We start from the raw sequence: 12,166 nt of genomic DNA, 5'->3' as shown, positions 1-12,166 counted from the left end.
CCTCACACTTTGGGTTCACAGTATATTAAATCAAACAGATGGGGGTCTTTGCGCTTAGAATGAGAGTACATATATCAGGGGTGCAGAGGGAGTTTTTGGAGGGAAATAATGGGCCTGTTCGCTGGCGGCTTTGATGAAAAGGGGCTTAGCGTTCTGACAAACGCGAGCCGACACACATTAGCGCGCCTTTGCGGCTAACGGAGGGAATCTCGTAAAGCCGTCGTTCCAGCCGGGAAGAAGAAAGGAGAGGCCCTGATCTCCGGGCCCCGGATCAAAGGGAGCGAGCTGGAGCCGGGAGATCCTCCGGCCGGATTCTGCGGAGACCCAGCTCTGTGGGAGAGCGGCCTTAAGAGCAGCTGAACCCCAGCCTCCATGGGGCGGAGGGATGCATTAACTGGTCATTTGGTGCAGCAGCAGCAATTTAACCCTGCGGCATGAAGGCATTCTGAATTGAACCATGTACTCAAATAGAGTGGTATATCCCAGTCCAGTGCTGTCCAACCCTGTTCCTGGAGATCTACTGTCCTTGTACTGTAGGTTTTCACACCAACCTTAACAAAGTGCACCTCATTCAACAACTAGAGATCCAATTAGTAGCTGTAGTAGCTAATTAATAGAGTCAGGTGTGCCGAATCAGGGTTGAGATGAAAACCTATCTGCAAGAACAGGGCTGGGCAGCCTCACCCGAGATCTAGATTAGCCCCCCTACAGCGGAACAGTTTAACAATGCTGGCTCGGGTAAATATCCGGTTGTGTCGTCCGTATCGGTGCAAACCGCGGCCCAGCTGGGGAGGTCTCCCCAAACCGTCCGGGCGGACTCACCCCCGCTGACGTGCACCTCGTACAGGGAGTACTTGGGCGAGGACAGCATCCTCATGTCGGGCCGGAACTTCTCGGCGAGGGTCTCGATGACGTCCTGTGTGGTGGCGGTGCTGGACACGCGGATGCACTTGGTGGCGAAGTTCCCCGCCATGCGGTCCTGGAAGTAGAAGCGCATGACGCCGTGGAACTCCAGGTCCTGCGGGAGAGGAGACAAAATGGACGCCGTGAGTTCCCTGCATCACACACAAAAATGACCTCACAGGAGTCACAGCTGTTATTGCTTGGCCTATTCCCTTGATAAAAATAAAAAAAGATATAATTCAGTAGGAGAAAATGGAGGGCTACCACCAACAGCCGACAACAGAACTATGCTGAAGGTGATTTGTGGCTATTATTCTGCAAACTTTTGAGTTTTGCTTTTTGAAAATAGGTCTCCAAATGTACCTAGGCAGCTGGCCCAAGTTAAGCCTACATATGGGAAACACTGAGACACTAGAGATCTCATCACTAGGAGAGTGACTGATCTGGGATCAGCAGGGAAGGTCTGGGGGGGGGGGGGGCACTGTGGTTGTGGCTGGTAACTGGTCTGGGATCAGCAGGGTGGACCCAGTTCTGCACACATCCCAGGCCACCACACACACCATCAAGACTTTCAGCATATCAACAGCCACAGCCAACACCACCCTGGGACAGTGACATCACCGCCATGTGATTGGCTGCTGGGCCAGCAGGGAGGGTGGGGATTGGCTGTAGCCAGGAGTAATGAGTGAGAGAGCCAAGGAGAACAATGGATGTCAGGGGTCACCGTGTGTTTCCTCTGTACACGAGAGCCACTTCCTGCAGTTATTGGGTGTGTGTGTGTGCACGCACAAGTAATCAGTAAGCACAGATACTGCTGGGTGAAACGTTCAGCCCACAATGTCCAAATGAATCTCTCCGTAATAAGAGCTGAACTTAAGTGACCCATGATTGGTGTCCTGGGACGCAAGGCCTAAAGCACTGAAGCTCAGGTTTTCACTCTGCTCCCCCTGCCTACACACACACCGTACACTGGTATACACACATACCGTACACACAGTATACACACAGTACACTGGTATACACACGGTATACACACAGTATACACACAGTACACACACAGTACACTGGTATACACACAGTATACACACACGGTACACTGGTATACACACAGTATACACACACACACACACACAGTATACTGGTACACACACACACACACACACACACACACACACAGTATACTGGTATACACGCACCGTACACACACACAGTATATACAAAGTACACACACACACACACACACACACACAGTATACACACAGTATACACACATTCAATTTCTGAAATGTGCTTGTTTGTCTGACATTGCTGTGGACATAATTGCCCACCTGTGGGATAAAAAGTCAAGCACACACCTCACTGTGGATACAGGAATGTCTGTGAATCCTGCAGGGGCATCTAGCAGGTACCTGCATCAGACAGTCCCAGCCCCCATGAGCCCCGACCTCTGAACCTTGACCCAGACAGACAGACAGACAGACAGACAGACAGACAGACAGACAGACAGACAGACAGACAGACAGACAGACAGACAGACAGACAGACAGACAGACAGACAGACAGACAGACAGACAGACAGACAGACAGACAGGAGACACAGACACACACAGACACAGACACAGAGACACAGACACAGACACAGACACGCACACATACATACATACGGCAACCCTATACGATCACTCCCATTCTCCATTACAGCACAGCAACGGCAGCGAAAACAAACCAAATAAATCCAGGAGCCGTTTGAGGATTAAGGCCTTCCACCTCCGGTGCACACTGGTTTCAAATGGCCCCTCTACCCTGGCGAACACACTGCACATTCCTCCACCGAGGAGCACAAGCACGTCAGTCGTCAGCGAGGGTTTTTGGAAAGCTCGCATGGTGCCGGGCTGCGAGAGCCCAAGGTGCGCCCGGGGAGACGTTAAAGAGAGACGGCGGAAAAAGCGTCTGACGGCTCAAACATTACAGGCCCGCTGCTCCTTACGGAAGACACCGGCACGAGTCCCTGCCGAGCCATATACGCGCTCACAAACTAGAACATGCCAAATTCCACATCATAAATAACTACCATCTACGGTACAGGTCCTGCGGAGTGGGCCGGCACCTTCCCAACTACACACGACACGAGTGCGCAATGTAAAGGAAATCTGTTTGCAGTTAAAATGGGAGTTTTCAAAAAAACATTGACTTAATTTTTTTATTAAGGGACCGCACAGTTTATCTTTCAGAGATCAGCACATTACAAATGTAGTAGTTTTTTTTATTGGCCGTGCTGGGGTGCAGTACCGTGGCCCACCACCGGGGGGCAGGGATACTTCGCAGCCCACTGCGGAGAACACACTGGCTGCTCGTGCTGCACTAGCGCTGGGGTGGCGGGGATAAAGGCCTATTAGTAATCTCAGAAACATTAACTGGAGTGTAAACAGACCTGCGGGGAACACGGTGTACGGAGTCTGAACAGGGCCGTTCGGCACAATGTCCCAGCTTCCCCCGCTGTAAAGCGCTGTGAAAGGGAGACGCTCGTTACAGCCCCACCGCTGTGCGGAGGACATTATTAACGTCCGGCTCCACAAAGGGGAGCGGCGCTGTGTGTTTTACAGGCCCGACACGGGCCGGGACGTTAAGGCGGCTGGTTTAGGCCGTGTCCCAGCCCGAAGGCGAGGAGTCCAGGGACAGACGCGGTGATTACACGCACGGGCAGCCTCTCCCCGCAGGCACGGCGCGGCGTCGGGGAGGACGCACGGCGGCACGAACGCGACGAGGCGCGGGAACACGTGTGGCAACACGCCAGCGGTCAAACGTTTAGCATGCGGGTAGTCATGTGCGTGCTTAGGTTGTCTTCAGAGAGGGGGAGAGAGCGAGAGCAAAGGAAAGGGGAAGAGAGAGTAAAAGCTAGAGAGAGGGAGAGAGCTAGAGAGAGAGAGAGAGAGAAAGGGAAAGAGAGAGAGGGAAAGAGAGAGAGCACGCTGCGTCTCCGGCACCCTGCCCGAGCAGCTCTCCTCCTCTCCAATCAGCAGTAATGGCAGGAGCCTCCCCCAGAGCAGCTGCAGAGGTCAGACCAGCACATGTGCCAGAATCGCCCTGGCGACAGGGTCATGTGACCAGAATCGCCCCGGCGACAGGGTCATGTGACCAGCCCATGTGCCAGAATCGCCCCGCCGACAGGGTCATGTGACCAGCCGCACGACTGCGTGCTCCTGAGCCCAGAGGACACGGAGGCTGCAGGGGGGCGTGGCACGAGGCCCGCAGGACTGACGGCCTAATTAAACCACAATGATGAAAACATCGATTGAAATGAACATTTCAGCAGACCGCACTGGGCTCCAAGCGAAAACCAAGAAAGACCAGAACAGAGTAGAAGCCCTTCAAAACTAAAGACAGTGGTACTGCCTCGAAGTACTTCAAAAACAGCCAAAAAACTGACAGGATAAGGTACTTCTGCATTCCACTGACAAACGCTCACTACAATACTACCACTGCCACTGTTCAGCACGAAGCAAAGCCAAAAAGCAGTCGGCTAAAGATTTACTTTTGACTCTTAATTTATTTTAGCTAGCTAATGTAAGCATCGGTTCATTTCCATAAATGCACAAACTCTGCATTAAATATTCGACTCAAGATCCGTATACAGCATGCTTGCCAGACCTACTGCTTGCACACTTTACTCCTACGCAAGGAGTGCGTGCCAATACTGGAAACAATGTATCCTCCTTCGCTCCACTACCACCCCGTCTCCAGTCCGGAAGAGTGGGGGGAGAAGACGAGTGGAGGAAAGGAGGATACATTGTTTCCAGTATTGGGACGCACCCAGGCCAAGGTGACCCACACTGAACCGCCCCCCTGAAAGCTGCCTGCACGGACTGACCCCTCATGCGCTCTGTCCCTGTGCTGCCAGCCCAGGCCTGGGGGAGGAGGGGGAGGGTTAAGAGAGGGAGCACAGGGTGCAGCCGGAGCAGGGCTGGGGAGGGTTAACAGAGGAAACACAGGCGGGAGGAGGGCTGGGGAGGGTTAACAGAGGAAACACAGGCGGGAGGAGGGCTGGGGAGGGTTAACAGAGGAAACGCAGGCGGGAGCAGGGCTGGGGAGGGTTAACAGTGGAAACACAGGCTGGAGCAGGGCTGAGAAGGGTAACAGCGGAAACACAGGGTGCAGCTGGATCAGGGCTGGGGAGGGTTAACAGAGGAAACGCAGGGTGTAGCTGGAGCAGGGCTGGGAAGGGTTAAGAGAGGGAGCGCAGACTGGAGGAGGCCTGGGAAGGGTTAAGAGAGGGAGCACAGACTGCAGCTGGAGCAGGGCCAGGGAGGGGCGGTGACTCTGCTTTGCATGAGCAGGAAGTGCTGTGAATGACATCACCTCCTCACTGTCACAGCCTACTGCCACCCTTAGCAACAGACACACAAGCGCATACAAGGCACATACTGTATGCATGTACGTACATATGTATGCATGTATATGAGACGCACGTGTACATACACAGGCATACGAATACATTCTCGTAGTGACAGTGAAAGATGGGACAAGAAAGCACTTAAAAACATGCATATGAATATCAATTACTGCCATTGAGAGTGACAGTTTCAAACACTTTGATGAGACTCCCGGTCATTAGCTTGGACTTGGTCTCAGCAGCTCTATCCAGGAAACGATGGCACAAAGCGAAGCTCTTGGTGAGGATCTACAGGCACAGACCGAGCCCTTCCGGGGCCTTCGCCACACAATGCAGCCCTCCCCTAATACAGCCACTCAAACCCACACGACAGAGTTTACGCAGTGAAGAGCCAGTGACAGACTCTCTAAACAGGGCCCTTAAAGCCTGTGAACACGGCCGGCTGTAAACAAACGGCGGGACGCGGTCTGACCGGGGATGGCCCCTGGCCTCCGCACGTCCTCCCACCCCGTCCCCCTCCCCGAACCTCCAGCTGCAAGCGCTCAGAGGAGAGGCTTGGCGGAACGAGCGCATTCCTCCACCTCCCTGGAACAGACCGGCCCTGCGGATACTGGGCCTCCCCCTCGAACACGCTCCTCTGACCTGGACCCCTCCACCCACCACCTGGGCCTAAATTCAATTTTACAATTTAACCTCCATTTGTACAGGGTGGGTCGGTTGAGCACACATACTCGTTTCCAGCAAAGCCCTGTTCATTGCCCCCCCCAGTAGCCTAACCTGCAGGCCTTTGGATTGGACTGTGAGAGGAACCCGGAGAACCCAGAGAAAACCCACACAGGCACGGGGAGAACACGCAAACATGCACATAGAAAGGCCCAAGTTGGGATTCAAACTCAGGACATATTTGCTTAGACAACCGTGCTATCGACAGAGCCCTGTTCCTGGAGATCTACGGTCCTGTAGGCTTACATTCCAATCTTAATATGGCTCACCTGATTCAGCTAATTAGCAGCTCAATGAGATCTTTAGCTGTTGAATGAGCTGTGCTTTTTTTCCAGGTTGAAGCGAAAACCGACATCTCCAGGAACAGGGCTGGGCAGCCCCGATGTAGGGCATCCCACAGCACCGTTGGCTGACGTCTCAGAAACCTTTGCCAAAAGTCCAGCTCAGGGAATCTGTGACTACTCCAAACAGATGGAGATCAGAAAGATAGGGGCATGCGAAGCAAATGACATCAGCTGCCCACAGGTAAACAAAATCCACAACAGTGTGGGGAGATGCAAGAGACCGTTTCTGTACACCAAGTGCGGGCCTCGCTTAAAAGTGCAAGGTGCAACGGCGGATGATGTTTTTGGCACGGGACACATTCTGAGACAGCGGGCAGTGTAAATAGAGGCCTGGGGTCAGCCTCCGGCTGAAGCACCTGCTGTTTATCCAGTGCTGCACCCAGCGGTTTAACTCTAGCGGCTATTTGGTCAGGAACAGGTAAGACCCTCGCTTCTGCTCCAACAGTCTCTGAGCGAACAAAGCACGGCATTCTGGGAAAGCAAGTCCGCACCGACAAAACCCCAATACGCGGGAAGCTGGGCAACCTGGTCAGGCACAGAGCATTGCGGGAGGCCATGTTCTGATCAGGCCGGAAAGAGGACCACGGCATCACGTTACGTGCCATGCCAACCCTTATTGCTCTTACAATAAGACTGTTTAAGTACCTTAATTAGCCTATCCCGCAGCTAATGCTAATGCCCAGAGCACATCATTAGCCCTTCCATCTATGCTGTACAAGGCAGCTAATGGACCTCAACACTGCATTAGCCTATCCCTCCGTGCTGTACAAGGCAGCTAATGCTAATGCACCATAACACTTAATCAGCCTTTCCCCAGGTGCTGTACCAGGACACGGAAGGCAAACACACCACTAGTGCTCCCACACTGTGAGATGCGGAAGACGCCAAGATTAGCGATGATTAATGCTAAACTCTGCCTGAACCCGTTTCTCCCCGAAACCAAACCGGCCTCGTTCGCCTCTCCGTCTCACCGACGGTGAGGCAAACCTCATTTCTGGAGTTCGCTCCGGCGTTTGCCTTCCCGATCGACAGCGCGTTAAACCTGCCGCGTTTACTCGCCGCGGACCGTCGTCACGCAAGGCGACGTTCCCCAGAGCCCGTTTCACAGATCATCACGTCGATATGAACGTGCCTCGCTCGGAGGTAACCGAGCTCGGAGGACGAATTAATCAAACTCAATTAAACCGGAACGCGGGGATATGACTCGGTTGATTTGAAAGTCGGGGGCCGGCGCGTCCCCAAATGTGTCCCCGAGGTCGTGCGGGTCAAGGGCCCGGCCGTCTGATGCAGGCTCCGGGGAGAGGGGTTTAGAGAGATGCCGTTCGGCTCCCAAGCAACCCCTGGGAAATCAGACCAGGCTTTATGCTTCCCAGGAGGGTGGCGGTGGGATTAAAACCGTCAGAAAGGTTAGCCACAATGCCCAATACCCTTGTCTCTGACTCACACACACACTTCTGCATTGCTAAAGCAGCAGCCGTAGTGACATCACCACACCCCCCCCCACTGAAACCCTCCTGGCGTTGTGGAGGGAGGGAATGACTACTCTGTTCAATGGCTTTTGTGCCGTAGAACGCTTGTCTTTATGAAGAAGGAAGACACTCTGGTACTTTCCAAGTGCGTGTTAAAGTATCATTCCTTCACGGCTTTGTGGCTTTGTTTAACGGGCGGGGAGCCTGTGGATTAAAGCGAGTCTGGCAGTCTGACCATGTGACTGACAATGACGCCCGAGTTTCGCCCCGAGTCAGCCGCCCAAAATAGAGGCACACGGCCGGGTATCTGCCGGCTATGAACGCGCTGTAGCCCTGGGTCCATCTCCTACAGACACAGACACAGACACAGACACAGACACAGACACAGACACAGACACAGACACAGACACAGACACAGACACAGACACAGACAAAAGCTCCTACACACGCACGCACCCCCCAAATCTACTGCAAACGCTCCCAAAGAGGAGACGCTTAACATCTCACACATGCGCAGATAGAGGTTGAACACGCAGCGGCCGGGTCTACACCTACACCAGGGCTCCCAGTGCACTCCATCACCTTCACTCAGACAACTGCGCTGGAACACGGCCTTGTTCTAGCAACGTTCTCCCTCAAACAGATTTAAAATGTGCACTGAACTCACACTCACAGGACACTCTGTCCACCTCCATATGCTACGTTTCCATAATCTCATTACTCACCGAATGCGAGGGTACTGGGATCACGGACTAATTAAACACAGTTAATCATTGTGAGAATCTCTTAAGCCATTAAAATCAGGCTTCTCCCCACTCAATCACAGGCTCTGCCCACCTCCCTGTCCGATGATCCACACTCAACACACCCCCATACCACCTGCCCTCTTCCTGCCAATACCACCCCGACAATGAATCATCTGCCCATGAGGGCAACAATAATTGCTGTGTGTGCGCTTGCTTGTGTACATGTGCATGTGTGTGCACATGTCTGTGTGTATATGTGCATATGCGTGTGTGTCTGTAAATACTCTGTACTGGGACTGAGCAGCTCTGTCCTGTGTGGCTGAACACACCCCGTGCGGAGGGTCCATCTGTCAGGTCGCTGCATGTTTGGCGTGGTTCCGCTTCTCCACTCCGACCGCCTCAGCAGCTGCTGCTGCTGCAACCGCTGCCCTGAGCGGCGGAAGAACCCGGAAACATCTGACCGCAGCTCGACCACGCCGACCTCCAGCACCGCGTAAACACCGCCGCGGGCTGACGCAAGAACCGGGATCCCGCACTTCCCACCCGGCCCCGGAGTAAACAGGCAAATCTGATTAAGTGTGTTTGTGCTCCCTGGGGATTAGGGTCTGGAGTCTGGGGCTCAGACTGAGGGGCGCAACAGGAGGTGTGGGCCCCAGTGCTCCTCCAGAGGCACCAAGACAAAATGTTCTCACAACGCTACTGGAATGCTTCCTCAAGGTTATAACATTGCCGCTACATTGCGGCAACGTTGAGAGAGAACATTTGAAGAGGAGGTATTCTTTGGAATGTTCAAAGGTCGAAGTCAGTGTTCTAGAACTCTGTTGCTTTCAAATGCCAGTAGTGATGGTTACGTCAGCATCTTCGGTTAGGAACATTATCATCACATATTCACGATGGGACACCTTAAAGGGGTTAAACGGACTAGTAACACACCATCCACATCCGGCTGAGCGGTGTTTGGAGTGGGGTGTGCGAGCCTCTCCTTGTGTTTGGGAAGTCCACCCCATCTCATTTTGCAGTGTTCCCTCCTTGCCAAAATGAAAGAGGGGAGGGGACGGGGGTGAAGTTAAATTAAAAGTCTGGATTCCACATGGGAAGAAAGCCGTGGACTGAATTCTTAATCTGCGGCTTTTAGCAAGACATCCTCCTCCTCGAATCGATTCTTGGGCCGAGCAAACCCCTCCTGCCCCACCGTGGCAAAGATCCAATCACGTGCCTCTGCACTCGATTCGGGCCGGGTGTTCGCAGGGGCGGAGCCAAGGAGCTGGCTCACGTTAAGAGGGACCGGAGTGAGAGGAGAGGAGAGGAGGAGGAGAAGAAGGAGAGGAGGGAACAGTCGGGCTGTGCGGGAGCTGTCAGCAGCCAGCGATTACAGCCCTGTTTTCAGGAGCTAATGGGCAGACTTGGCTTATCGGCGCGCCTCATTATCGCTGCCTGAGATGAACCGGCGATGCGCCGGCCCTGCAGACAGTGATGAAGCGGCCCCGGGGACCGCTGAGGGAGACACCGCCCGGGGACCAGTCTCTCTCAGGTGCCACCATGCCATTACGCGGTGGCAAAGGTTTCCCCGTTAAAAAACCCCGGGACTCTTTGCTAGAGACAGGTGCCGCCATGCCATTACGCGGTGGCAAAGGTTTCCCCGTTAAAAAACCCCGGGACTCTTTGCTAGAGACAGGTGCCGCCATGCCATTACGCGGTGGCAAAGGTTTCCCCGTTAAAAAACCCCGGGATGCTCTCGGCTAAACGCGAACCTCTCGCGAGGGTTGGCGGTCTTCTTTCCTGTGCGTCTACGGGGCGAAGGGACAGCCGGGAACAGATGTCCCCCCTCGGTCAGGGAGGCCGTCGACAGGCCGGGCAGCTGAGCCCCCATCTCCCACAATGCATCAGTCTCCCGTCCACAGGATTATTTATAACGCAGCAGGGCTGTTGCTTGCGTAACATACAACCTGAGTCGGCGTTAACACCATAAACATGGGAGCCCATATCGTGTGAGAGTAATTATCCAAACGTGGAGGCTCAGTCAACAGTGACTCAAACACATCCCCGGTGACGGTTTCTCAGGCACACTGTGTTCCTCCCTTTCGCTCAGGTTCACTTCCAAGACCTCGATAAGCACTTTAAGCTGCATGTAAAGTGTAAGAAAAGCACTAAACAAATGTATGAAAAGAGCCAGACAACCAAACAACCCAATGTAGACCAACATTTCCTAATCAAGCCTATCCTTAATTATGCAAAGGTAGCAAAACGCCAAAAACCTTTCAACAGGAGGCACCTTTAGCACATATCATGCAGAAATGAATCCTCTTTACATCAAACCCATAAGTTCACCGAGGTCAAACCTATTCCGGGTTTTAAATCAGCAAACCGGTTCGGCCAGGTAAGTGACTGGAAGAAAGAGGAAACAAAATGATCCTGCAGTACGGTCTTTAAGCCTGTCAGGATCATCAGCAAATCAGCTGTCAGGATCTGTCTCAGTGAAGACAAGTGTGTCGCTATGCAAAAATGAAAAAAAAAAAAAAAAAAAAAAAAAAAAACCCCAACTGTTTTTCCCCAAGAGACTCCACGCTAGCAGCAGCCGAAACTCCGTACACAGTCCCCTCCCCGACACAAGGGGAGTCAGCTGGGGGCTGGGCAGGCCAGACAAAGCCTTCATTCAAGAGGGAACACTTGTTGCCCGCCGCATGCACCCCTCCCCCCCCCCTCCCTCGGCAGGGACAGGGCCTGTAGTTTCGGGGTTGGGGGGGGGGGGGGGGAGCGCACACATTCCGGCACACAAAGCAGCGGGGCAGAGGGTTTAAAGAGTAATAACCGGCGGGTTCCCAAGGCCCACGTTTCACACAAGAGCGAGCGCAGGAATGCGGGTCACCCTGAAGAGCCTCGCAGCGGACCGGGGCCTCCGCGCCGCGCGGCCAGCGGCCGTTTCCACGGAGACGCTTAAACACACAGCGGCGAAGGAGCCGCCGTCGACGGGGCAATAAAGCGGGGCGAACGCCAGCCCCGAGACAAAGCGAAGGGTCTGCCAATCGACCTGCAAACACTGGGCAGGACAGCCCCGTCCTAGTTAACACAAAATGTCCTCACAACGCTGCCGCCGTGCAAGTGCCGATGTTGTAACACGGACTACACATTCCACTGACATCGTGAGGACATTTGTGCTAGCGGGAACGCGAAGGGAGGTGGATACTGGCTCAGCTGATACGCCGCTAAGCAAATGTTACGAAATGTAAATATGTGAAAGTTGCAAAGATAGTGTCCTTTTTGTAGCCTCTGGTGACCTTCGAGCAAGAAATGATCATCAGGCTGACGGTGAATGACTGGATGTTCTTGATTTACGATGCGCTTATTAGTCACGACGACCATGGAACAAGCCGCTCCTATTCATCGACGGCGGGCGTGGCCACGCCTTCTCTGACGCAGCCATGCACTCACGCAGGGTGGTCTACGGGAGCTAAACCGCAATAATGCGCTAAAAATAGCCATTTTAGGGAGGGTGTTCTCACCGTCCTGCTGGAAAATTAGCCTCTCTGCCTTGTGCAATACTGATAGTCCAGACCCTACCCAACCACCACGGCCACAAGAACAGGGAGCAGC

At 53.7% G+C, this 12,166-nt stretch overlaps 1 protein-coding gene across 1 annotated transcript in view; it reads right to left on the bottom strand.

The window, feature by feature from the left end:
- LOC133129352 (afadin-like) overlaps nucleotides 1-12,166 on the bottom strand; it is a 116,172-nt gene that overhangs the window by 68,924 nt on the left and 35,082 nt on the right. The window contains 1 exon segment of the mRNA XM_061243369.1: nucleotides 823-1,018. Coding sequence (XP_061099353.1) covers nucleotides 823-1,018 — 196 coding nt within the window.

The sequence above is a fragment of the Conger conger genome, chromosome 5 (assembly GCF_963514075.1).
Source record: "Conger conger chromosome 5, fConCon1.1, whole genome shotgun sequence".
NCBI lineage: Eukaryota > Metazoa > Chordata > Actinopteri > Anguilliformes > Congridae > Conger > Conger conger.
This window is presented reverse-complemented; position numbering and strand designations above follow the sequence as displayed.